The sequence below is a fragment of the Coturnix japonica genome, chromosome 5 (genome assembly GCF_001577835.2).
Source record: "Coturnix japonica isolate 7356 chromosome 5, Coturnix japonica 2.1, whole genome shotgun sequence".
NCBI lineage: Eukaryota > Metazoa > Chordata > Aves > Galliformes > Phasianidae > Coturnix > Coturnix japonica.
In genome coordinates this window covers 9,832,756-9,860,609 of record NC_029520.1, presented here as the reverse complement: position 1 = coordinate 9,860,609, position 27,854 = coordinate 9,832,756, and the positions used below count along the sequence as shown (strand labels likewise).

General features: G+C 38.2%; 1 protein-coding gene and 1 long non-coding RNA gene across 2 annotated transcripts in view; one reads left to right on the top strand and one right to left on the bottom strand.

Moving 5' to 3' along the window:
• The first annotated feature begins 45 nt into the window (after nucleotides 1-45).
• On the top strand, nucleotides 46-9,574 carry LOC107314551. Its single transcript, XR_001555495.2, has 3 exons — nucleotides 46-4,239; nucleotides 4,746-4,984; nucleotides 8,793-9,574. It is a non-coding gene; the product is annotated as an uncharacterized LOC107314551 (long non-coding RNA).
• Nucleotides 9,575-15,851: 6,277 nt separating this feature from the next.
• LOC107314528 (mucin-5AC) overlaps nucleotides 15,852-27,854 on the bottom strand; it is a 36,549-nt gene continuing 24,546 nt past the window's right edge. Inside the window, exons 32-50 of the mRNA XM_015863822.2 lie at nucleotides 27,269-27,850; nucleotides 26,593-26,795; nucleotides 25,962-26,136; nucleotides 25,559-25,809; nucleotides 25,092-25,275; nucleotides 24,586-24,781; nucleotides 23,382-23,560; nucleotides 23,086-23,155; nucleotides 22,680-22,780; nucleotides 22,284-22,315; nucleotides 21,834-22,011; nucleotides 21,062-21,166; nucleotides 20,846-20,880; nucleotides 20,355-20,477; nucleotides 20,144-20,242; nucleotides 19,251-19,379; nucleotides 18,460-18,517; nucleotides 17,828-17,930; nucleotides 15,852-17,220 (exon numbers count right to left, since the gene is read on the bottom strand). Of these exons, the coding sequence (XP_015719308.1) occupies nucleotides 17,016-17,220; nucleotides 17,828-17,930; nucleotides 18,460-18,517; nucleotides 19,251-19,379; nucleotides 20,144-20,242; nucleotides 20,355-20,477; nucleotides 20,846-20,880; nucleotides 21,062-21,166; nucleotides 21,834-22,011; nucleotides 22,284-22,315; nucleotides 22,680-22,780; nucleotides 23,086-23,155; nucleotides 23,382-23,560; nucleotides 24,586-24,781; nucleotides 25,092-25,275; nucleotides 25,559-25,809; nucleotides 25,962-26,136; nucleotides 26,593-26,795; nucleotides 27,269-27,850 (3,008 nt within the window). The 3' untranslated portion in view covers nucleotides 15,852-17,015. The remainder of the gene's footprint in view (nucleotides 17,221-17,827; nucleotides 17,931-18,459; nucleotides 18,518-19,250; nucleotides 19,380-20,143; nucleotides 20,243-20,354; nucleotides 20,478-20,845; nucleotides 20,881-21,061; nucleotides 21,167-21,833; nucleotides 22,012-22,283; nucleotides 22,316-22,679; nucleotides 22,781-23,085; nucleotides 23,156-23,381; nucleotides 23,561-24,585; nucleotides 24,782-25,091; nucleotides 25,276-25,558; nucleotides 25,810-25,961; nucleotides 26,137-26,592; nucleotides 26,796-27,268; nucleotides 27,851-27,854) is intronic.

The following is a 27,854-nucleotide window of genomic DNA, read 5'->3' as shown; positions in this document are numbered from 1 at the left end:
CCGTACTACAGTTAAAGGCCTACGACCACATTCATTACCATTCCTGCGTAATTCCATTCCTATCTATGGGGAAATGTGGCCTACACATTAGGGAAACAGACAATAAATCAGGCCTATTAGACCTGTCAGTTAATGTTTAACACTTTTTTTCCCCCCTGAATGTTGACTTTTTGCAGTTCTACTATGTTATCATTTCAAAAGTGTTAATGAGAGTATACTTCAATAACCAGTCCAGATTTCTATTTTGTTTCCCCTTCTTTTTTATCTTGACATCAAAGGATCGGATAAGTTGCTCTGGTCAGATTTCCCACTGTCTTTTCAAGTTCAATAGACCTTACCTTAACACGGCTATATATGGACAAAAAGTTTGAAGTTCTTTTAAACTTCTGTTTAAAAAAAATAGTGCACAGCCCAGCACTTGGTGCACAGATAACATTTGCCCTCAGTTTATTTAAAGTGTCCTGACGCAAGAACATAGGTAGCTGATGGAACAAATCATGAGAGAACTGCTGCACAGTGGGGAATTTAGCAAGAGGTGTCTGGGAGATAGAATTGGGGTGGCTAAAGCACAGGAGAAAGAAGCAGCTGGAATAAAATTAATGCATGCTAGGATGTCTAGAAATTGCAGAAAGGACTTGAATACTATGGCGTAGTACTTTCCTCTGTGCCTGGTCAGATTGAGTTCAGCAGTATTTACTAATTTTTTCACTTTTGATGAAGCAGAGGAAAAAGAAACATTTGGGAAGGTATCCTAATTGCAAAATGTGAACATAGAGAGATGCCTGATTCCTGTGGGCTCTTAGGAAAATCCTGACCTATAATTATAAATTCAAAAGAATCCCAAAAGAATAGGGGACAATAATCCCATACTCCATTTAGGATCTTGCTTAGGATGTTGCTGTTGTTTTCAGCCCCTATTTCCATTTACGGCTAGAACTAAATACATTGGATCCTCACTCACTATTATAAAATAAACCCCAAAATGTATTTTTATGGAGTATTATCTGGACTTTTGGATTGAAATCAGTGGTGGTTTACTATGGCAAGATGAGGGTACTTAAGTCAACATATTAGCCTGATGCAGAATGGAACATGTTCCCTATCAAAATATCCAGGATGTTTAATGAAGTTACATCTTCATAATCTGTAGTAAGCTGCTTACACACCCTAGATTTATATCTTCATGCTTCAGCAGATGGGGAGAAAAGACTGGATTTCCTGCCCAAACAATGTTGTTGTATTTTGTGCCAGCACTCATAATGAATGTAAATTCATCTGTACATACAGAAAGCAAATTGTATCTTATTTACGTGACCAGTTAGATGTATTAAATAAATATTCAAATGTCTCACTTATTTAAACAGGCTACCCACCAAACTAGGCTTTCAGCAACTACTGTGCATATACCTTTAGCAATGAGCTACACGTGATCCTCAGAGGTAGCAGAGCTTTTCTTCTGCCAGACTTAATGTCCTCTGCGTAACTCAGGTGTGGATCCTCTTCTTTTTACTTTCTGAAAGTTAATTACAAAAAGTATTCCAGTAAAGCAGACTCCATAACTGCCTCAACGCAGAGATTTACAGGCATTAGTTACACCACTGAATCAGTGAAAGAAAAAAGAGAAGTGCAGTATTAATGGATAGGATGTTTTACTTAAAAGCTTGGGAGATGGTGGCTTTAGAGGAAAGGAATTTCTAGAAGTGACTTAGATCCTTGTTCTTCAGCAGATAACATTAATAGTATTAAGTGGCATTAAAACCCAATGTAGTAGAAAAGGTGGGGATCATCATGTCTTTTTAACATAATGACAAATACATTTATAAATATATAGGGCAGGCACTATATTCTGTGTTATGTGCAGTTACAAAAATCAACTCAAAGTAAAATGGAATAAAATACTGTAAATTGTATTGTAAATTGTAAATGCTGGAACACATACCCATTTCTGTATTAATTTTGCAACAACATGACCCAGCATCTCAAGGAAGACTTAAAGACAGAATAACTTTCAAATGCTGTGCATTTTACCTACTTACTGAGACCTCATAGTGAAGGAGTAAGACCTTGCTTCCTTTCTCAGTTGCACACACATCTGCCTGAGGGGAAAAACAGAGTATCAGGTTCTTCTCATATTCTCATATTACTTCAAAACACTTGAAAAGAGTTTCTTGCCTCCCACAGGGTATAACAGAGCAAGAGACTACTGGTGAAGGGAGGAGTTTTCTGAGGGTAGAATTTGTGCTATTGCTACCCATGTGAGGAAGGTGAGGTGGGTGTCTGTCCCTAGGATGACTTCCTGGGAGCGTTGGTGGAGTCAAGACCGGATTTGTCTTTTGCTCTGTCTCTTTTGCTGGAGTTGTTGCTAAGCAGTGTTAATACCAAATAATTTCTTCTTCTAAGTTAGCTTTTAGTTTACACTCATTATACCTCTTTCTGATTAGAACAACACATGTCAACCTTGAATATGCAACCTCACTAAGAATTTATAAGTGCACATGGTACAGCTGCTGTGAGAACTGTCCTAGTTGTATTTGTGGGCATTCTTCAAAGGTGTTATTCAGATATTTTACTGAAATGGTTATGATGGCTACTGCTCAGACTGAAATTTCTGATCTACAAGGAGTAGTGACATTCAAATGGTATTCCAGCGTTCAGCTAATCCAACAGCACAGGCTCTTTCTCTTCCTCAGTCCCAAGGAGTGGCTGCAATTAACAGTAAGAAAACAAGTCACTTGATGAAGTGGCTTATGAAGTTTTGAGAGTTCTCAGACTGTGATCTGATTGATTGCTGGAAGAATCTTATCTGTACACAGACCTTATATTTTTACAAAAACCAGAAAGATTTAAGTTTAGATATTTATTGGTCAAATGGGCAGTTTCTCCAAGTGGTTCCTGCAGATTAAAGAAAAAGCAGTTGGAGGACTTCAGTCTCTCAGCGTGGTGAAAAGAACTTACCTATGCAGGCAGGGAGGAGCAAACTCACTTCTCCAGCTGTGCAAGGGGAAAGAAGACACAGAAGTAAGTTTATGAAGAGTTTTAATAATTAAAGCAGCTGTCTTTACTGTTCATGTACACCAGGAATCCATTAAAGGGACACCATTTTCCTGGTGCCTAGCACAAAAACAAAGCACTTTTGTTTGCAGGAGGAAATGCTCATGGAGGTGTTAAGAGCATTTTTATCTTTTTATTTCCTGCATTTTCATCCATTTTTCTCAATTATAATGCTGTGCAAAACCCAAAACCTTATCCTCACATCTCAGTGACAAATAACACAGAAAATAAATGTAGGATGGCTCTATAAAACTGGTATAGATTAGCTCATTCATAGGAGGTTAATGGAGATGAATGACAAAAGCCAGGGATCTGGCTGATGAATATTCTTCTATTTCCTTTTAACCTCTAACAATAGATGGCCAAAGATATCAGTGGTAATGGAAAAACTGAAATAATCACAGAAGCACAGAATGGCCTAGGCTGAAAGCAACCTTAAAGATTACCTAATTTCAAACCCCTTACGATGGGCAGGGCTGCAACCCACCCTATCTGGCTGCCCAGGCCTCCATCCAACCTGGCAACCTGGCCTTGAACACTTCCAGGGATGGGGCACCCACAGCTTCTCTGGGCAGCCTGTGCCAGTGCCTCACCACTCCCTGAGTAAAGAATTTCCTCCTAATATCTCACCTAAGTCTCCCCTCTTAGTTTAAATGTGTTTCTAGATAAAAACACTGCAATCTGAAAATATGTCACATAATATAAAAGTGGCAAAGGCAAGCATTCAGAAGTTAGGAAGAGATAGTATTAAGACTATTAATGAAACCAGAATTCATTTTCTTTCTATGTTCTAATTACAGCTCCACTAGGTGTTGAGAACTCCCACCTCCTCCCAAGCATGACAGCTGGGAACTGAGTAACTGCACTGGGCTCCAGATCTCTGAAAACCTGTCTTACCATGTAAACTGGGAAAAAGAATAAACAGCTTTGTTAGAAAACAGGAATATTTACTGTAGAAATCAATGCAAAGTAATGATAGAAAGTTTACAATTAACATAAAACAAGTTGGCATTAACTTAACAGAGGACCCAGCACACCCTTCCTGTCTGTCCCTGCAGAGATACAGCTGCTCCCCTAGGTTTGTTCTGCTCATGGTCTTCTCACCTTTCTCTCACTTCTTCCTCAACATTTATTTCTTTCAACAATCTACAGGTGACTCATCAGGACTTTGATAACCAGCCCTGCCAGGTAATTAATTCTATCCATCTTTCTTTCAATACTCTGTTAACTTGTTAATTTCCTCCTTCTGAAAAGATGTACTGCTAACGTGGAAGACTATGGTGGACACATTCTGATCTTGGGCTCCTTTCCTTGTTCTTAGAATAGATGATGAAGTCTGTTACCTGCTTAGAGTAATATGTCACACCACCTGAGAAATCTGAGAGGTTCTTCCATGAGGAGAGAGTATTAAACTCTTAAAATGAATGGCAGATGAGTGGTATATTGTAAATGGTTGTGGCCATTTTTTAGTTTGTTACAATAGCTTTAGAAATGATTGCACAAAGTACTATGAAAATTGAAAGAATTCTCTCACTGTGGAGACTGGATAATCTAAATGGTAAATCAGTGAGAGAACAGTAAGAGTTAGAAGAAACAAAGTAACTTGCTTCATTTGTCAGTGACATTAGTCAGTTTCTTCATTATATAATGGTCATAGCTGTGCTGCCTTCACTTTTTTTGCTTGTGTTTTGAAGGATTTGGAAGAGGAGCACTGACAGGCAAGGGAGAGCTTAGCTGTCACTCTGCTCACCTGAACCAAAGGGAAGAAGAGATCTGTGAAAAAGAAATGACACTAGTACCCCAGCAACAATGGCTTCTGTGCACATGAAATTTAACTACTGATATTACTCATTCACATTGTGGTTTCCAGGTGCAACAGGTCTTCTTAAGTACACAGCTTGCTTGACGTCTGAGCAGCCAGCCTACGCCCCAGGTGAGCTCAACACCTTCTTACTCATTCCCCTGGGTTTTAATGATGTAATTTTACTTTCCTCTTCTGCGTAGTGCTGAGGATGCCTTTCTGGACAACAGCATCACTGATGGCTTGTTATCTATTCAGCATTCATTTTCTGATATGTTACTGAGCTTTCACCTTTCTGTGTACCTTTTCTTTATTTCATACATCATTTATTCCATGCGAATAAAATAGGGAAATAACTCAGCCTGGAGAAGAGAGAGCTCCAAGGAGGCTTTATAGTGACCTTCCAATACCTTAAGGACCTACAGAAAAGCTGGAGATGGACTTTTTATAAGTGCAGGTAGCAACAGGACAAAGGGAAATTGTTTTAATCTGCAAGAGGATAGATTAAGACTAGATATTAGGAAGAAATTCTGCACTGTGAGGGTGGAGAAACACTGGAACAGGTTGCCCAGTAAGGCTGTGGATGCTCCCTCCTTGAAGGTATTCGAGGCCAGGCTGGATGGGTCTTTGAGCAACCAGGTCTAAAGGGAGGTATCCCTGCCTATAGCAGGGGGTTGGAACTAGATGGTCTTAAAGGTTCCTCCCAAATCATTTTATTATTCTATAACTCACATGAGCAAAATTTGATCTTCTGAATCACCGATGGTGACTTAGATAAAGTTTATTTCTCTGTTTTTCTCTACAAGGTTTAGCATAATTATTTCTCATGCCCTAGTATTGCACACAGTCCTCCTTTTTCACATTTCTTTTTTTTTCCAAAGCACTTTCTGGTTTTCATTTACAACTCCTGTCTATTTCAGAATCTGCTGTTGAATAAATCTTGGTGTATTTTTCCTTCTATTGTGAGTCGATCTCAGTGCTGCCTGATGAACCATTTTAGCATCTGCTTCACAAAAAGCTGCTCAGATATGAGTGTGCTCATTAGTGCTGTCCCTAGCTCAAACCCTGTCAGACTAAGTTCAGTTTGTAGACTCTGTGCATGGACCAGGAGATAAAGTTGACTCCTTTCTACAGCGCTGACTAAGTTTAGAAGCTCTGCTGAGCTTCTGCATATGAAGTTAAGCTTATCATCACCTGTCTCCTTGTCTGCACTATTCTTCTGACTGATGAAAGTTACCTGGTATCCCTGCTAAGCAGACAAACAGCACTCCAACAATTCTGGTTTTAGTTCATGGCTTTTCTGCACCATTTCCTTCTCTACTGCTCATACATACTAGGAAACCAACCTACAAGCTGCGAAAAGTCAGGGACAGACAATCAGTGTTTTAGTTCTACATATAGTCATTTTTTAACAATGTATTTTTTACTGCTGAAGTGAGCTTCAAATTTAAATCCTTCCTTACAAATAGAAAGAAAATGCAAAGTAACTTGTACATGGTTTAAATTAATTGCCATTTTGCAATGATATTTAAGGGCCAGTCAGAGCAGAATGTTGATGAATCTTTGGGAGAGGCTGTAAGCCACTCATTCTATTTATTATTTGCATGTCATAACCTTTCATTGTATGCACATCTATGCATGCTCATTTAGTATGATGAATATATTGCATGTGCTGAAGGAGACTGCCCTGGTTTTATTACTCCTGGTAGCTGCAAAAAAAAGTTTGTTTCTTCTCTTCTAGTTTCAGATTCCCAAATAGAACCTGAAATAAGCCAGGCTTTGTTTCTTCTCATCACTGTGGCATACATCAATAAAGGAGAACAGTGTGTCCATATCCTTAACAACTGCATCTCATCCAAACTTGACTATATGTTCAGACATTCTACACTGATGCCGACTGTCTGTAAAATCATTGCAAAGAACAGTAATTTTTTATATTTTTGATACTCTTTATGTTTTATGAACATGATGAGCAAAATTCTTATTTCATTTACATTCTTCTGTGTTATAGACAAAGGTACTCAGGTACCCTGTTTACAGATAAGAAGCCTGGAAATCAGATTCACTGCACTATGAAACTAAATGCAAATAGTGTGGTATTAAAGTGGCTTAATGAAGTCAAGATGCTGAAGAATTACTCGGAGATTCTGATCAACATACTAATATCTGTCCTTCACGGGTTCTTTTGGAAACAGCAAAATCTGTTGAATTTCCTCTGTCAGGAAACAGCAGCCAATAGTGTTAAGGGCTATACACAGCTGTGGATTTGCTTCATCACTCTGTTTTTTATTTGGTGATGCAGAGGGGAACAATCACTTCCCTTACTCTTGCTGGATACCCCTCTTGTGATGCATCCCAGGACCACAGTGCATGTAGTACAAATACACTGGATAATCCAGTGGGTTTTTCTACTTTGTGCTTTTTTGCTCTGAACAGAAGTAACATTATGTGCACAACAAGACAAGTACAGCAGGGCTTTGGGAAAGAGTTTCCAGTTCATGAAAGAATTGAAAGAGCTCATTCTGTTCATCAGAGACATTAGCTTTTCCCAGGAAGACACTTGGTTATAGAATTTTTGCTAGAATATCTGTGGATCAAAACCATATAAACTTCTGAGTGGAGTGGAATATTCAATATATTTCAAAACCAAAAAGAATACAATGGAGTGTCAGGAAACTTTCACAGTTGTTCTTTGGGTGTATCTGCTAATCAGTCACTAATTTAACTAATATTTGCTTGTGGAGACAAAAGAATGTAAGAACATTTATACAGGTAAAACAGTCATTTTTGAACTAAAACTCATCTTAAAAATCATTTTCCTCAGACTGTTTTTCATTCAATGGATTCTGTGTCTGAGATATGGAAAAGCTTTTCCTGCCGGCTGAGGCAGGAACATGTTCTTCATTGATTCAGCAAAGAATATTTTGGGAAAAGAACTGGGTTTAGGCATCTTCTCTGTGTTTCAGAGATCCACAGAATTAAAATGATGACAAATATCTGTAAAAATTAGTACCTCTCTGAAATTATGACAGTCTGCTAAAATGTAAGAATTTACATTTGTATTTACTGTGATTGATCTTATTTATCCTCTACACTTCAGTTTGCTAAAAATTGGAACTATAGAGAACATTACTCATGTCTCACATGAAGAGACTTTCATGGGAAATCACACATTTTATTAGTTCTTTAATTATGTACACTTTGCTAATGATCATATCCTTTTATAAACTGGCATACTAAATAGGCAAAACACTTCCTATCCTCAGTCCTGTGCAGACTCCATGAACCTGAATGACTACATATCTACTGATATGAACTCCTGAACTATTAGCTATACGTTAGCTAGAGCACAACTGACCAGTTTTACCCTTCACGTGAAAGGTTTACCTTATAGCACTGACAAATGTGATTAAACCATTTTTCCAGGCTAAGACCATCTTTCCACTTTCTACAACTTTATCAGCCTTTTTTTAGTTGACATTTTACAGACTTATGATCTACTTGCATCAAATGTTTCAAACAGGAAGATGAAAATACTGCAGTTGTTCACAATGAGTCAAGAGAACAAATTGCTTGACGTATTGTTTAACATGCCAAGGTGTTGCTGCATACGTGAATTTGGGAAGATCTTGCTTCTGTTTAAAAAGGATATTTTGACAACTACATTTGCAAAGCAAAGAACTACCTCACTGGGACTTATCAGAATTCAAGTTGTTCATGTAACTTCTGTTGTCATCTCAGGGTGCCTATTTTTTCAGCTCAAGGAGATCTTAATATTTCTATTGTGTGGTAAAGCATTTACTGAATGCCAAATCAAACTCTTAACCTTTCTATAATTCTGTAGAAAAGTAAACTGGATACTAGGAAACCTTCCTGAAAAATACCTAAGACCATCTTTGTTTGGTTTTCTAATATGTTGGACCTTTTTCTTTCTTCCCAGAACTAATGTAAGGAGCACAGCTAAGTGGTTGCTGGTTTTAATCAACGTGAGAACTACTTTCACCCTCTTCATTTACCATAAGAATAAGCACAGTAGATAAGAGGAAATGTTCATCCAACCTAATGCCAAATCCAGCCAGTGGCCAACAATGGATGTCAAGGAAAGAAGTGAGCAATCACAAAGTGATTAATTCTCGTGAATGCCCTCCTATGCTCAAAAACTGCATGAGTGAGGGGATCCTAATGTGATGCCTTTGGGTCGACCATCTGTATGGCTTTTTCTTTTGTTGTTGTTTGTTTGTTTGCTTTGTTACTACTTTTATGTTAAAAGGGGATATACATCAGTCAATATGGAAACTAAGAAGATTCAAAATCTGAGTCAGAAGACATTGAAGACTGATCCATTTCATTCTCTCCTGGGCATTTTGTAGTAGATAACTGTAGCCAGCAGATAAACTTCATCTTCACTATTCTTTATTTCTGCCTTTGCTGCCTCCACCATCAGCCCTGGGCTACAAGAGTGATCACTTCTTACAGAATACAATGGGAGATGAAAACTGGAGCACTGATAGGAAGAGAGGGAAGAGGAAGAAGTAGGACCAGGAGAAACATAAAGGGAGAATGCCTAGGACAAATGTGCGAGGAGACAGAATGCGGAACATTGCTAGAGATAAATGGGTATGTACATGCAAGTGAGAAAGATGAGAATGACCATGAGAAAGTGAAAAAATGAATGGGATAATATAGCTGATTGTACCTCTAAATAAATCAAATACAACTAAACATACTGACTGGCCTTTGTAATGGAAAGAGTTAAACATCTTGGTATTCTGCACTGTTCTGGGCAAGCCATGGAAAGGACGTCATGCTATTGAATTTTATTTGTCTTGGAGGTGGTGTGCGGACATCCTTGTATCTCAGCATCTCCTTTAAATGACATTGCTTTCTCGAGTTTAAGAAAAGTTTCTATCTCTAGCCAGCTCTAATCTCTCAGCTGTTTGACAACCACTGCATGAACACTGGGACTAGTGTCCTAAAACTAGCAGAGCAAGCATTGCTCTGCTACAGAAATAACTAGCAAAATGTCAGTTTCAGGTATTTGGCTGTTTTCTTTAAGCTTCATAAATAGCACATGTAACCTTAGATGCCTATTACTGTTTTTCCTCTCCTCTCTTCCGTGTCTTTATATTACATTTTATCTCCAAGAATTCTCAAGTTTTGTGTTTGGACAGCAGAGCAGAGCATAATTGTATGCCATTCTACAAGTACCACCATGGCTTAGTAAATACATAGATAAATAATAATAGGACAAAGAAGAGAGATGTAAGCAAAATAAAACTCTAATGCAGTTTGGCAAAGCATGTGTGGCAGCATTTCAAAGAACTGACACAGAGCGTAGTACCTACCACAGGAAAATCCTGATCTGTGTGAGTAGAATTCTTAGCTGTTAGGGTAACACTAATGCCAAAGCAAGCATTTAGTTTATTCTGAAATGCATATGTTCCCACACTATCTTTTTTAATAAGCATGCGGAATGGAATTGGGTATTAAGTGTAATCAGACATTACAGGTGCAAGTAATCCCAGGAGCTATTGGCAAGTTTAGAGTTTAAAAAACTCTCAATAAGTTTGCTGAGCTGGCAGCTAAGAATCAATAATCCACAGCCTCCAAAACTGGATGTTCTTAATGAAACAGAACTGGAAAATAAAAAAAGGTATCACCTGGTGGAGGGTTGGAAAAATGGGAACAAAAGAGGGAGAGAGAAAGGAGTAGACTCATCCTTCCCTTCTACTCAAAGTATTACAAGATTTTTACAGAAATATTTCAACCAAAAGTACTAGTTTTTGTACTATATTCCCATACCCTTAAATAGCTACCAAACAGAAGGTCTTGATTGCTTATATTGTGACCATTTCATTACAGGGTACATTTTTGATGAAGATTTACTTTAGCTACTAGCAATTGTTTTACAAGGCTCTGATCTGTCAGCATGTGCATTGTGCTCAGGCTGAGCCAAGACCACACCTCAAGGACATTTTTAGGTGCAAGGCTGAAGGTAACACAAGTCATCCACAATGGCAGCCTCTGTCTAACTGTTTGCTCGGTATGGATTCAGTTTGTGTGACGCCTGATAAATATCTAAGCCTTTGTCAAAATGAATAGGTCTGTTAACAGGGCTAAAATGACGATGACTCTCAACCTTTGCAGAACTCAAGGACAAAGCAGCTTTTCCAGTTAGAAAGAGCACGATGTCTGCTAACAGCAGGTAATGATGTCACAAGTGTGGGTAGACACGGAGGATCCTGAAGAAATATAACGTCAAACAGGTTCCAGTGAAATAAGTAACCACCACCGCCCCAGTTGCCGCAGCGTTAATATCAGAGGGACCAATCCTTTCTGCTAGAAACAGTCCCTCAAGAGATAGGAGCATTACCAGAGAGTGTTTACAGGTAAAATGCTGAATGCTCACAATTTGTCTACATGGTTGTTGCATATGTGTGTTATGTGCAATGCAGTGATGTGTAAATGTATGCTTTACTGGAAACTAAAAAATACCACTGCAACAGTACAGCTAGTGAGAATGACTCCAACAAGTTCCCTTTTACATTTATTAGCTTATCTATTTTACAGCAACAGTGCAAATAGCTTAGAGTGTCTCTAGTGGCACAGAAGCAGCAAAACTTCATTTATTTATAACAACACATTGCTAAAACATCGCATGACTTTTCTTCAAGTGTCAACGATACAAGTGTTTGTGCACTGAAACATTTGCTTATTATTTTCTAATTTGAACCGTGTAAACTTTTAACACATTATTTCCACTTACAAATCTTATGTTATGCTACCTATAACCTTAAAAGACCACACAGATTTCAGAGAAGGAAGAACAGCTCCTGAGTGATTATTGAAAGCAGGAGCAAAGAAACTGGTTGATTTAGGAACAACAAATGCATTCCTTCCCTGTAGATCCTTTCCCCTTTTGACATTCTTACGCACTAAGCACATGAAGTATTCTTAATGTGAGAGTTCACATACATGCAGCTCAGAGCAGACCGCCTAACACAGCTGAAATACCTGAGTCACATCCCACATTACAAACAAATTGTATGGAGAATGGAGCAAAATAATCTGCAGAGTCACATAAAACACTCCTTTTGCTATTGTACGGTATGGAAGCTTAACTTTGACAAGATACACTTTCTATATAATGGCTGGTTGATATATAAATCTCATGTGCTGCTGTGAAACTTCCTATGTGGATGTGAAAGGAGCTAGTAATTTTTATAGGGGACCAGAAGCATGGCTTCAGATTGTTCAGAAAAGTGAAAGCATATGGTTTTATTTTAAAATACATTTTTAAGGATAACATGCTTAAAATATCTATTTAGGAACTTAAAGAGAACATAGACATGTCATTAAAAAGAATGAAACAGTCAGTTGCCATATCATGTAACATAGGGAATGCAATATAATCACCCATTGAAATATGCATTAAGCTGCATGACACAATGGATATTAAGAATAAAACAAAGAACAAATAACAGGAAAAATCATAGCCTCGAGAAATATAAGAAAGGACAGAACTGCTGTTTTACTAAGATGCCAAACATTCCGCTGATTCCTTGCAAGGTACCCACTGACCTTGATAGCCACCAGTTTTGCAGTCAGAGTACCTGAGTTAATTTGTACGAGGCACAAGATTCTCAGCAGTGAGAACAACTGAGGAACGACTGCTGCAGGCACGAGCTGCAAGGCACGAGCTGCCTGCCACCCCTCCGCCCCAGAGACACGCGCTGAGACAGAGCGCACCTGCCAGCTCACACCACAGCGCCGTCGGTGGAGAGGAGAGCTGCACAGTCGCTTGCAGGCATGGTGACAAGTTCCTTTTATGCACACACCGTGCCCAGGGTCCCGGCCAGGCTCGATGCCCGTGACGGATCGGCAGGGACCCGAGAACATCCCCAAGACCCTGTTGTGCCGCTTGGCGGCGCTGTGTCCGTATAATGGCGGAGCACGCGGCTGCGGCCATGTGGGATTCACGTGCTGTGTTTCTCGGTACTTGTTAGAGGACACTCAACTTTCTCTCAGCTCTGCAAAAATAGGTATTCAGGGGTTTGGTTCGTTGTTGTTTAATGGCGGGTGGGACTAAGTTTTGTGTGAGGAAAGCGTCTCTGTAGTTTTCTGTTAGTCTCAGAGATTGGTCATAGTGTGTATGTTTATTTTGTATTTTACTGTGAGGTAAATGGTCATCCTGCTGCTATATCCACAGCAGTGCAATGCTGGCTGGGTTCTGAGGCACCTAAGGTCAGGCTGGATGGAGCTCTGAGCACTAGATCTGGTGTAGTGGTCCCTATTCGTTGTAGCAAATTTGGACCAGATGGCCACTAAGGGTCCCTTCCAGCTCCAACCATCATATGGTTCTCTGTGTCTCAAGATGCAGGCTACGTTTGTTGGCTGTCTGGTTTATGATGGCTGTTTTGTGTGAATTTCTGTTTCAGGTGTGCAGAAATGGCTTCACTGAGCCAGAACAGCTTTTAAGTGTTGTGAATTTTGGCGGGAGTTCAGCAGACTTGATCTGTTCTGCAGCACACGTTGAGCTGAACAGAGGACAGGTTAGAGAAGCTCACATGGTCTTTTGATCAGCTGATGTCTTCCTTGTTGCCAGGTAAGTCTCTGACTGATGATTTAAATCTATGGTGCGGTTTTATTACAAGAAAGCTTACAGTAATTTCATTATAAACAAAGATTTGGCCAACACCTTGCACAACAGAGTCTGTATATTTAATATGATTGGGCAGTCTGTCAGATCATGCACGTTTTATTATATTCTCTTTGCTACCTGTCTTTTTTTGGTTGGTCTCTGAAGGAGCAAGAGTAGAAGTTTCCTCACTTTTCCAGGATGTGATTCAAGTGACTATGATGATTTTAGTTTTCCAGAACTGTGGAAGGACTTCCTTGAGGGAGCTGGGCTTGTTCAGCCTGGAGAAAAGAAGGCTGTGGGGTGACCTCATTGTAGCCTTTCGTTACCTAAAGGGATCCTATAAACAGGAGGGGAGTCAACTGTTTGAAAGGGTCGATAACAGCAGGACAAGGGGAAATGGTTTTAAGTTGAAGGAGGGAAGATTTAGGTTGGATACTAGGGAAGTTCGTGTGCTTTAATACTCAAATTATTTTAGATGGGACTCCAAGGTGGTGAATCTGAACAGATTCTTAATTTCGTATATTATTCATTATTGCAAAGTGTAATTGAAAAGTTGTTCTTAGCGATTGGTAGTTTACACTGCTGAGTTTTTAAGTGGTGCACAGAAAAGGGAGAAGAAAATAATCTGGTCATGCAGTAGTTAAGCTACAAAAATCCTGAATGGGGCAGGAAATGTGATATATAAGTAAATTTTGTTATGATGTTTAGAATGAATGCCCATAGACTCGTGAAATAATAAAGAGCAAAGTTTATCATAATGACTGGAAACCAAGGCAATAGTTGTTACCTTGCTTGTTTCAAAGTGCTTTCGAAGAAACCCTTTTGAACCAGCTCCTCTTTGCTTGGTCTTTGTAAATTGTGAGCATAGAGCCCTCTAGTGTTAGTGTTTGTATAATGCACGTTGATTGTCTGCAGTAATGCCAATCAATGTGAGCTGCGCAGTATTCTGACCTATGTCAATAAAGGGCTACCAAGTCGATCACCTAATTTTTTATTGACTTTAAAATTTATCTATGGTTTATCCCAGTTTTTAGAATGGAGTTATTTAATTTGGATCTACTATCCATTCTGTGTCAGTAGTGTCTCAGAACAAAAGTAGCTCTTATGTAAAGGTAAATTTAGGGAGCCTGAAACACTAGTGGCAATTAATTTTTCATCTACTCCATGTATTGTTTAATGCTGCTCTGGGAACTCCAGTTGCTCTTTCATGCACAAAGCATGTTGTGACCTGTTCTCTTTCTCCTTGGTTTATAGCCCCCATTTTATCTTTCTCATCACTGGAACTGTGTATGTGAGACTGCTCTTTCTTTCTTCAAGGCAGGGATTCCAGTGTGTCCTCAGCTACAGATTCTGCATGCCTTCATAGTTTACCTTTGCTTAAGGTTCCCCTCCTTGTTTCCTTGCCTACTTGCTTCTTCACACCAGGACACGGGTCTGCCCCTTCCTTTGCTTCTTTTTCTTTTTTTCAGTTTTTATACTACATAGACTTTAGCTTTTCCCATCTGCAGAATGAAGAGGAGAAGAATCATTTCCCAGTTTACCTGGGAGGGAAGTTCAGAGAATTTGTTACTCACCAAATTGGTCACAGATGCATGAGTAGTGCTGCATTGGGAAGCTTAATGGATTTGGAGGACCCAAAACATGGTTGCTTACTGAAATCTCACTTACTGATGGCATCAAAAGGGATATACTTGGAACACTTTCAGAATCTGCTTTTTTTTTTTTATTTTCCTCATTCAAAGCAGTATAAAAGCTCTGTAGGGAGTTAGGTACTACAGTCTGTATTGACTTGTATCTGGAGGTCAGAAGTGTGTCACAGCTGACATGAAACTCGGGGAAGTGGCTGACTTGTGCAGTCTTCCAGCTTCACAATAATCTTATGAAGCTCAACAAGGAGAATTTCAGAGTTCTGCACCTTGGGATGGAGAACCCCAGGCACAAGGACATATTAGCTGCTCAACTAGAAAGCAGCTCTGGAGAAAAGGACGTAGGAGTCTTGGTAGGTACCAAGTTGAACGACTCAGCAGTGTGCCTTTGTTGCTAAGAAGGCAGCTGGTATTCTTGGCTGTATTAGGCATGGTATTGTGCCTAATGCATAATATATTAGCGTCTGGATAGGGAGCTAGGAGATATGGTTTAGGAGTCTTCTGTAGGTATGGTGGAGGGATGATGGTTGGACAAGATGATCTTATAGGTCCTTTCCAACCTTGTGATTCTGTGATTGTCAGCAGCTCAAGAGAGCTTCCCACTTCAGCCATTCTGTGGAGCTATTCAAAGAAGGCTGTGGTAGAGTGGGAAGCAAATATTTTATAGGGCCAGCAGGGAGTGTTTCAGAGAAAAGACTGAGGAGCCATGTAGTAAAATGCTTAAAATTTATTAATCATCATTACTTTTTTCATAAAGAACAAAAATAAAACAACATTCCAAAACAAAACGGAAGAAGAAAATATACCACACCCAGATAATATGACTAAGACTAACAAATGGGGTAACATTAATCCTGAAAGAAATGGCCCAATAAATCAGTTCTCCAAAAAACAAAATAAATAGCAACAGTACAACTTTTTAAAAGCTTTCTAGGAAAGAATTTACATATAATATTATTATTACTTTTGTTTACAAAAGTCCTTCATATGCCCCATTGGCAATATTTATATATATATATATGTATATACTTCTTCTGTAAACAGTTCACCACAAAGAAAAAAAATTCCAAATTTTCATGCAGTTACTATGCTGATGATGTTATGTAAACAAAGAGTAGATGCAGCAGCTTATCGTTATAGTATCTTCTGTTCTCTTTCTTTTTTTTCTTTCCTTCTTTCTTCTTTCTTTTCTTTCTCCTGTTAATAGATAGGGAAATGCCCTAAAAATTGTCTATATCATTGAATTTTGTGGCTTTGAGAAGATACGGCTTTTTGCAATCTAAGTTTTCCGTAATGCAAAAAAGATAGAAAAAGAGAGGTACAGTTTTCTTTTTCTTGGACTTTAGCTTTTGATCTGTCTTAATGAACTGAAATTAAAATGTTCTGTAATAGTTCAGTATATCAATGGAAATCTTAGATATTGTCAAGTAGTTGCAGAATGTAATGACCAGCAAAACTTGATTTCCTACAGAGTAATGTTTACTCCGCACCATTGCAGTTTATGTTGTGCCACCAAAGGAAAGCCTAGAGGCACAGTAGAATGTCATTCTAATCAAAGACTTTGTGTGATCTCAGTCTTGCGGTTTAGCACTTCTCATAAGACAAAGTAACCAGAAATAGAAAAATGATCTTATACTGTACCCCTCAAGGTGTAAATAAAAGTCATGAAAAACAGTATGAGATATAATGGTAAGGAAAGCTGAAATAGTGTGGACAGACATATTGAGATTGTATGCAGAAAATATAATCTGCTCGTCAAAAATATTAGCTGCTTTTGACAATTTTTTCAAATGTTTATTTTCATCTATATTCAACTCATTTGGCTTCTCTTTAGTTTTAATTTTAGGCATTCCCTTTTTCTTGAGAGGGCTTCATCTCATATGTTGCCTGTTTGCTGTTGTTGGTTGACAGTGTCTTGGGGAACACATTCAGCACCCACACAGCTGCATTGGTCCACATAGGTGTACGAGTGGTCAAGACTGGTTCCATCACTGCATGTCAAAGTCACCTTTCTTACACTAGTCTGGATTTCCTGACAGCATGAGCATTTGTGTTCCATCATGTTTGCTTCTTGAGAGTACCTGTTTTCAAAACCAATGAAAGAGAAATATTCAGAAATGACGTGAGAAATACCACTGCCTCTTTCACACATTGCTAAATATAACTAGAAGTTGTGTGTTTACATGTGGTAATTTGTCTTAACATTATTATTCTTCCAGTAGTTTAGTGACACAGAATTTGTTCTTCATTGTAAAAATGGGTAAGCCTTTGTCCTGATCTAGTGGCAGACATCCCTTCTCATGGGAGGGGGTTTAGAACTAGATCATTTTAAAGCTCAAACCATTCTATAATTCTATGATTCATTAAGACAAAAGAAAAGTGAAAAAACTAATCCAGATAACTTATCAAGCCAGTCCAAAGTGAGAGAGACTGGTATGAAGCAACCTTTTACATAGGCAAGATCAAAACTTGGGACCAGTCACTTAACAGTCTATTAAGACCTGGTTAGTCTTGAGGTAATTAAGCTAATGTAGCACCATGTCTGTTAAAAAATCTGGTTAACCTAATGGGAACAGTTGATGGCTTGATGAGTGTTAGACATTGTACAAAATTACTAGCAATTTGTTTTCTGCCACTATCGTAACAAATAGAAGACAGGAGACTATAGTTATCTTTTACACCACTTACTTTGAGTAAGCATCACAGCTGCCTTCACAGTATGTCATCTCGACAGGTGCAGAAACACATCCACGGTATTTGATGACAGTAGTGGTGTTGTACTTCTTGCAACCTGATGTCGCCACAAACCAAGAGAAAATAGGTTAAAATATGTGCATATAGATAGGCACCTGTATATGATAGACAATCCTTAGCTGAAAACTGAGGTGGATAGAGCTGAAATAGGAAATTATGTCACAGTGTGTTTCTGTTTTAATTGCATATGGCTAAATGATAGATCTTGCTACTTGTCTTAGCACTGAATGGAAGATTCCTCTTATGCTGCATTGGTGTGCAGGATGCAAAAATATAGAGCAGTGCTGTGGCAACTGTTCAAAGCACATCCCAGGACCAGCTTCACTTTCATCCTTAAAGAGAATGTGTCTGTAGAAGTTGCAGAATAGACACAGTACTCTCTATTTCACTAAAGGCTAATATTGAACAGTGTGGGGTAGGAAAGTACACCATATCTGTGTTTTCAAAGGCCCTAAGTGTTCTGTTCTGTTTTCACCTCTTCTGTCTTGGTCTCTTGCCATGCAAGTTGGACTAATACAGCTAACAAGGCACATGTTGTGCTTAAACCCAAAATTACCATTGCTTACCTGATGGTGGGATTGAGCACACTCTACAGCAGCCATCATCTGATAGCCTGATGTTGTCCTTTAGTAGAGAAAAAAGAAAAAGATAACTCAGGTTTCAAATATGCATGATAAAGCAGAGACTTTCCCTGCCTTGTAGGGTTCTGTGGTGCCAGAAAGTTCTTTGTATTGGCATGGAATCTAATTTCAAGCAGATCTAAATATTAAAGGCATGTAAGTACTGCTGTAGTATTTACTAAGACTTTTTTGGAAGCATATATTGAAGGGACTTGAATTGCAGTGTAGATTAAGGGTTATGTCAGACAGTGTAACACAGTTAATGAACTACTGACTCTCCAGATGTCTGGTCCTGGTTCTGATCTGTCTTGAGGTGTGTTAAGTAAACGGAAGTAGCTTGTTTTCCTTCACTTTCTAAATGATTGATTTCCAAAAATGAAATTATAAGTCTGAATAATTTAGGAAAAAAAATTCCATTATTTTTTCTGGTAATATTCTTGTTCCTAAACACCTGGTACTTTTAGGAATGTGAAGCATTATACTGTGCCCTTTTCTCTGGTACCCTGTGCTATCTTCTTTCCTCAGAGAGGATATATTGCCATTTTTAATTTTGATTTTATTTTTTTTTTTCAAGTTAAATTTGATGGGGGACTGTTTCAGAGGGGATAAAATCAGAGTTACATCCTGTGTGATGGTCCTGCTAGGTATGGTCCTAGGGCACCATGATCTTTCTATTGCTGGTGCAGATCGCTGCGATCTTTTCAAACCAATGTGATTGCTGGTAGACAAGTACTTACAGGTTCACAGAGATCAGGGTTGAAGGCAGGACAGCTTTTCTTTGAGATGACTGTAATGAACTGGCCGTTGTATTTTTCACATGTGTAAGTTGTACAGTTATTACCAGGTGGGCTCCAGAATTTTCCAACCTGAAAGCAGGTAAATTAAATAAAGGTGAATAAAAAGCTTCTTGCATGAAAGCGAAGCAAAAATACCCAAACAGCTGATGTTCTATCATTGCTGCGCACTGCAGAGTGCTTATTCTGAATTATGTCCTTGAATTGCAGCTGGTAGTTGCTTATCGTATAATTATCCTACTGTCTTTTTAATTAATTAATTAATTTAATTTTAATTAATTAATTTTAATTAATTAAGTGAAGATGCTGTGATTTTAGGTGGCTATGGTTGTGGTTTTTGGCATGCGTGGGATAAGTGAAGACTGATTTGTGTTTCAGTGGATTTGTGTCAGAATTTATGATGTGCCCTAATCCTATTGAGGTACATGGCAGAATTCCAGGTGATTTCACCAACTCATCCTGTTCTTGAGTTCACAGTTAACTTGAGATTGGATATTTGGAGCAGAAACTGCCTCCACACATAGAAAGACAAAACTGAGCAAAATTGATGCTATGTTTTCTAGCTGAAGGCAAACAAGATGGCATTGCTTTCATATATTTTTCTATTTCAACTTCTAAAAGCCATTGTTCAGTATCACAGTTGGCTCCAGAAGCCTCATTTAGCCTTGTGACTCAAGGTTCTGTTCAAGCCATGTGAGATAATCCTTCCCCATCTAAATAAGCAGTATTCTAATATGTGGAAAGACACTGCAAGTAGAAGTGGTAGAGGCAAGGAAAGGAAAGAATTAAAAGGCAAGCAGAGTTGACCAAAAGCGAGCTGCAGAAGGGCTAGTTACCTTAAGCACGTGTGTAGTGTTGTCTTCCATGACCACTATGCAGGCCACAGGTTTGCATGTGCCACAGCACTTTCCAGGTTCCTTTGTGTACCTGTAACCCTATTTTGAAAGAAACAGAGAGGGAATATTGTTGAGTCAAGACACCGAGCTTAAGCGACAGATTTTTTGAACTGAGCAGGATAGGCATTACTGACTGCAAAATGACACTCACCACTGGACAGTGGGTGTCACAGATAACAGGCTGGCACTTGACAGCAAACTTCTGACGGCTTGAATAAAGGGATCTGGAGCAGGTGCAGCTTTCACAGGGGCCTGATGGGATCACAGTTCCAGGCTAGGGAAAAATAGAAGATCATTATTAGCCATAGCAAGTTAGTATGTGTATGTACATCACAGACAATTCAAGGCTGAACTATCTGTAGGCTAAGCTATCCTTAAATTCAATTTTGGCTGTTTAATTTAAGCAGAATTTCTGAGTTTCTGTTGTTGGCTATGTGCATGCTGCTTCTCGCTGTGAAAGGAGATTATGCTAATGTGAAAGGTGAGCAGATAATACTTCTGCATGTAGGAAGGGTGCAGATATGCTAACCTCATTTAATATCTTTTTCGCAAAATAGGCTCTATAATAAGGGTCTCAATAATGTTTCATTGTGAATCTAATGTAAAGTTGTATTTTTATACTGAGTTACCCTGTGTACTTACTGCATAGTAGGTTTCATTGACTACACAGCCGTGTCCTGGAAAGAAGGAAGAAAGATAGTGTCACCAAGGTATAAAACTGAAGAAGCAGAAGTATGTGAAAAAATTGCTACTTTGTTGGCCCAATGTGACCACACTGATTAATTACATCTTTTTTCTTTTAAGGATTTTGTATTCGTAGCTCTGAGTAACACATTGAAAAAGTTGCACAGTACTTACTGCATTCAAAGGTAGGGCAGCATTTTCCAGGCTGTGCTACTGTAATTACTTCCTGTCCCTCTAAGCATTGGTGTGTGACCTTAGGGCAGAGGCTCGTGTTGCAGTCTGTGTAATGTAATAGAAGGCAGCAAATCGTGAAATTTTAAATTAGCAATTTTGTTTTGCATGAACTTCAGAAGTTTTCCAGTGAGGCAAATATAGTTTTGTAGGTAAAAGCCAGTTAGTTTAATAACTATTTCAGTATATTTTCCCCTCTAATTTTAAAGCGAAAGAGCTTTTCTATAACCTTTGCAAAACAAAGCAAGAGAAGAATAGAGTGATGATTGCTTGAAAAGGCATATCAGCTAATCAGAAAATCTGATGGCTGTATGAGTTTCAGACACTCTATTGAAGATTTTCTAAAGTTCAAGAGATACATTAAGATTAGATAAAATGTGTATGCTGGTCTTTGAAAAATAAGAGGTATTGAATAGCTGTTCATTATTGTTTTAGGTGGTGGCAGTGTTACAGGTTTTCTTTTTTTCCTTTTGAACATGAAATTACAGATTTCATTCCTTTGTCTACGAGTGTAAAATCAATTCTTCTTTAAATGTTTTCTCTTCAAGCATCCAGTAGATGCTTTGCAACAAGGCTCTAAGAAGCAGTATGAAGGAGAAAAATGTTATGAGATCAATGCAAACTATATAATTAAAAAAATAAATAAATTACTGTTGTAATTTCCCAAAACAAATATAGTGTATTATGCACAATGAAGAACTGAGACAGTACTTACAGCACTCAGTCCTGGTACAGCATGGATCTTCTGGTATCTGTGTCTGAACAGGCATGTATCCTGGTTCAGAACAAGACACTTGCTGTGGCAGAGGACATTCGTGTTTTGTGCAGTGCACTCTGAGAGTAAATTTGTCACAGATGCATTCCTGGCAATTTTGTGTCCATTTTTCTCCTGGCTATAGAAAAAGAAAAATAAATAATCTTTTTTTCTTCTAATTTTTCTTCTAATTGTTTTATTCGTAAATACAGTGATAGCTAATTACGTCAACCTTTTCATGGTCTTAGTATTTTTAGATTTATTAATAAACCCTTAAAGTGAAACAAATTAGGAGAAGATCCTAGAGGCCACTAAAGGTTCTGAGGACGTTCATTTGCTTTTGTGAAACGCAAAAAACGAATGTCCTCTTGCTTCAGCTGCATGTATTTGATAAATTACATTGATACTCACCCATCTGGATACTCCGTTTGGTTCTCTGCAAGCTGGAAAAAAAATAATAATGGAGATTTATACTACTGACACCTGACAGGAGGAGTAAGTTTGTGCAGCTTCAAATAAAAACACCGTGAACATAAATATAGCAAGAAAATGAACATACAGACTAGTTCATATGAAATGATAGAATTCTTCTATCTTGCCCAGTCTCATTTAAGTAAGAAAGATGGGGAAAAACTAGGGTTTTTTTTATTATTCTGTTTTTAGATGGGGAGACTAAAGGAACTCAAATAAGTTGATTTGCCTGCAATCTGAGTATGTAAAAGATGGCAAGTCTCCTGTCATTGTTAATCAGGTCTCCTCTTTAACAATACAGACCTCCATTGCCCAAACTAGTTATAGAGTACTTACAGCATTCAGAGACACAAATGTTGCTGTCTTCACTCAGGAGCGTCTTTCCTTCAGGACAGAAACAGCCTTCGGTTACTCCATAGCCGGGATGGTCAACAAGGCTGGAGTGAGAGAAATATATGTTTATATATGTGTATTTGAGTACCATATTTTTGCAGTGAAGCTGGAGAGACAGGTGTGTAAAGAGAGTCATTGTGTCAGATACAAGGGAGACAAATGAATTTGTATTTTGCTGAATGGAACAGGATGTTTGTATTCGTAGCAGTGACCAATATCTATGAAATTTGAATAAACTATGAAAATTCATGAGATTTAATTATGAAATAGTTCAGTTTTGTAAGGAAAATGGGAAGCTAAAAACACTAGGAAAAAAAAAAAGACAAGCATTTGTTTGGTCTTTACATACCTTTGGCTGCAGGTAGCAGGATTAATGGACCCACATGGCTTGTATACCATGTTTGCTGGACAACTGTATGCTGTATGACAAAAGATGGAAAATGATCAAAAACTGATAGTAGGTATTTTTATGGCAAAAGTGACCCTGTCTTTACTGCCTACATCTGTGGTTTATGACAGTAAGGACATTTCTGTATTTTTGTAGGTAAAACGCTATAGTCAAGTGTAAGATGCAAGATATCCTTTCTCAATAAAATCCTTACTGCTGCTGGTGTACTCAGACATTTTGAGTTCTGCAGTACTTACGGCAGGTATTGTTTGTCATTCCTCTCCAGTCAATGCAGACACCTCTTGCAGCACACTCTGTAGCATATATCTCTAAACTGGAACACTGCATGGATTCATCAGTTATACGACATCCATCAAAAACACATCCTTTGAAAAACGGTTCTGGCGGTATCACGTCATGGCAATCTGCAAAAACTCTACAGACAGAAAAGTAACCAGAAAAAAACTGGTCATTATATAAAATCTGATCACGTGTGGCATTTTCCCAATTAATGGCATGTTACTCTCTGCTTCAAGAGGAGTGTATTATGAGAAAGAGAGTTAGCTATATGAGCGGCCACTACTGTGGGAGATAGATTCAGAAATGGAAATATTTAGAAATTTGAAGCTCTATTTTTTTTTTTTTTTTCCTAAAGACTCTCGTGGTTACAATGTTTGCGTAAGTGTACACAATATTTCATCAATCTGACACTAGAAATTTCTTGTAGAAGGCAATTGCATCAGGTAGATGAAGAAAGAATGCTACAAGTACCTGAGAAACAGAAACCTAGGACAGAATAGCCGGTAATTTACTAGACGCTACAGCAAACATGCAGATGAAGGTCTTTATAAATGACACAGCTGAAAAAAAACCTCTGCTAGAGTTCACACAAGTGTAAGAAATATTTCAGGAAACAGCCTTTGTTGGTACTGTTTTTTGTTGTTTTTTATTTGTTCTGGTTTGGTTTGGTTTTGGAATTCCCTAATTTACATAAAATTTAGAAAGCGAGGGACTGTTTTGGCTGAGATGTTTCTGTCTGTTCTTTTATTCTGGTTGGTAACCAGATTCTTTCCCTTCAGAACTAAGGGATCACTTCACACGTAAAGTTTCATCCTTATCTTAATAGCGTGACAAAGAGTGAGTAAGTGTGCCCTGGAAGGCAGGGAGGGAAAAAGATAACAGAAACGATATGGTAACAGCCCAAGGTGTATGGACTTTAGTGCTTGCTATCTCTCTCATTTTCTAATTTCACTTCTTGCTCAGCTATCTTAGCAATGCAAGTCCTTTAAGATGACCAGTTTCTTTATCAAAGGCCTTTTATTGTATATATCCTTACATTGGGCTGATACTTTCAGCAGTAATCCCTTATAGGACTGTAGTTCATACCATTTCATAAAATGCTGAGACATTTCTATATATAAAGAGCAACTTGATTCTGGTTGTTTGGGGTTTTTTTCTTACTTGCTCTTGATAAGCTTGCAGAGTTCAGGAACGGGACACTGTGGCCTTGCAGGAGGTGTGGTTACTGGTAGTGGTGGTACTCCAGTGCATGATGTGTCGTTACCAACAAGCCAGTGATGAGCCATTTGGGGACATGAAGAAATGATCTTACCACTCGGCAAGCGACATTCATCTCTTTTGTTATTCGTACATGTTCCTGGAAGATAACAGAGACAAGTTATGTTAGCTTCGTATGCCACATCCACGATGCGCAGTACATTAGTGTGCTGATACTAAATTTAGATGTGATGTGCTCGTGAAATGTATAATTCTCTACTTCACAAGGATTCTTTACGGTCTTATGAGTTTTAATTTAGTTTATGAAAAAAAACAATCAAAATCCAAAACCCAAACCTGACATCAGAAAACAGTTCAAAGTATATGTGCATGTCATGATCTTGCATAGCCAGAGTGGGTAATGATAGCCATGGAGGGTGGGCAAAATATGATAAGTGCATCTGTCTTACCACATTGTCCTTCAGTGTTGTTGCCAAATTTGCTGTACGGAAGTTTCACAGAAAAAATCAGCCCACTGAAGGTGATGGTTGCACCAATCTCTGGTATTTCTACAATCATGTTGATACCAAGCGTGGAGAAATAAATGCCATCTTTGTGAAAGCCTGGTTGGACAATCTTATTGTTGAAGTACATCTGAATGAAGAGTTTAAAAAACAAAACACAACTTCAGAATAAGCTTCTGCTTCTGTCTGATTGGTTAAAATAATGTATTTTCTAATCTTCATAATCATGCATAACTTTGTATTCTCGTGCATCATATCCAACTCCTGTTTGATAGCAGTAGCAACATACAATGCTCTTGTCACCTTTATAATCTGATATTCTAATAAACTGTATTTCAAGTGAAAAACCATAAGGCCTGTGGACCTTATTTCTCTTTTTCAATAGCAGAGAAGTAAAAATAATTTTTTTTTACCACATTAGTCATCACACCATCCAGGAGTTCACGGGTCAGCTTCACTGTTGCAGATTTGTAGTAAATAATAATGGATTTAGGACAGGAAAGTCCATCTTTTGAATCACAGTAGTAATTTTCAATGTGAACACGGAAGTTGTCATATTTAGGCACAATCTGTTTCACCAGAACATAAGTGCAGTTTTCAAGGAAAGTGTAGTAGGTTCCATCAAAAGTAATATAATGAGGATCACCCCATCCACTGCACACACCTGGCATAGAGAAAATATTTATGTTAACACGAAAGTAAATGTAGAAGAATATACTACAATTTCAAATTCAACCTTAGGAAAATATAATTTCCTTATATTCTGTGCAAACTTTTGCTTATTTTCAAAAATGTAATTCCTTAATTTACACTTACATTGACACTCATAGTGGTAACAACATCCATTTTCATCAGGTACCAATACTGCTGGATATTTGTTTGCACAGGTAATTTCTTTTATAGGTGGACACACTGTTTGATTTACTACAACTTTGTTGTTTCCCTCACAGATGAGTTCTGTACAGTTGGATAATTTGAATCTCTGGCCAGGCTGCAAAATGAACAGAAATTGCTGTCACAATTATTTGCAAACAGGTATGAATTTTACTAGTATTGTTATGAGATGAGTAAGCCTCTATACTAGCTTTAATTTTTCTGTTCAGTGAAGAGACAAAAAGCACAAGAAAACTTGCTTTTCTATTTCATTGAGAAGGAAGGTTTGTTACATACACAATGCAGTGCATTAAAAAGTATGTTTAACCAGCAGTGGAATCATAAAAAAAAAAAAAATCACTGCATTTTTCTTTCTTAATTAAAAAAAAAATAAAAAATAAAATAAAAAATTGAAAGAAGACACATAGAAAATTTATGTCATATATTGACAGGCAGCAAGAGTTATTCTGACAAGCAAAATATATAAGATAGGCAACTGTTCCTTTTCTATACCTTTCTAGTATAAAACTAACACTGATGTTATTTCAAAAATCATAACAGAGAAATGACATACCTGAAGGGGAGGGTGCGTAGCAGAAACACAACCTGGAGGAAGAATTGGGTGTGATGTTGTTACGGTAGGCATCTGAGTGGATGTAGTGGTTACTGGACTAGTAAAATTACAGTCTCCAGTATAGCGTACAACTGTACATGTTTCACTACATCTAGCATAAAATGTACATCCATCACTATCCATCGTGCTATAAATCAGTTGACCTGAAGAAGGGGGGGAAAAAAATTCAAAAACAGAGAGAAAAGAAAATTATTTAAAACTTAACAAAGCATTACATTTCTGAGTGTTCTGATTTCAAATATAGTGAACGAAATGTTTTTTTCAAATACACTGTTATGATACATATAAGATGGTAATGAGAAATTTGATTGGTAATCAGTTGTTTAGTTTATAATATCTGTCACAGATCTTTTTATTCAGAATTTAATCATTATTATTAAACACTCAAAAATAAGGCTCAGGCGATTATATCTAAAGATTACAACAGTAGCTCTAAAAGGGAGAGAGGTAAGTAAAAATCCAATTGACATTCGTATGTCAAATTCAAAGGTAATATGAAAAAAAAAAAAAGGTGTGTAATTAAAAAAATAAATATAAAAATAACTTTGAAAAAAAATATTTTAAAACATAGGAAAAAAAAAGATATATGTAAAGAGAAAAAAATACTATCACTCACCAGGAGAATAAATGTTGTTTCCAATTTTACAGTAACATGGTGTTGATAAAGAGGTAATAGTGCTGTAGCTGCTGGAAGTTGAAGAACCTGTGACGGTGATGAAGGGTGTAGTGGAAGAGGTTCCTGTGGAGAAGGTGGTGGTGGTGGGACTGGTGGTAGGAGTAATGGTCTGTACGCATTCGGGGTTAGGCCGGCAGCAGAGGACACGGATCCTGTAGTTGAGGCACATCTTAAAACTGCCGTGCTGGTCCTGGTTCTTGCACACCAGTCCGTAGTGGACGTCACACTGCACAACCTGTCCGACTTGTTCGATGGAAATCTCGGGGTAGTCCTCGGCCTGGCACTCAATTTGTTTTGGCTGTCGACAGACTTCCTTCCCGGCAGCGCGGATGTGCTGGTAGGTTTCGAAGTCTCCCTGGCTTGTCCCCGAGGAGGGGAAGTCAACGTCAAACCAGTCCGTCCAGGAGCAGAGTTCAGGTGTGCAGGCGGTAACGTGGTGCGTGGTGGAAGGTGAGCTGGTGGAAGAGATGAGAGTGGGGGTCGGCGAGAGGGTGCTGGTGCTGGTGGAGGTTATTGGTGTTGTTTC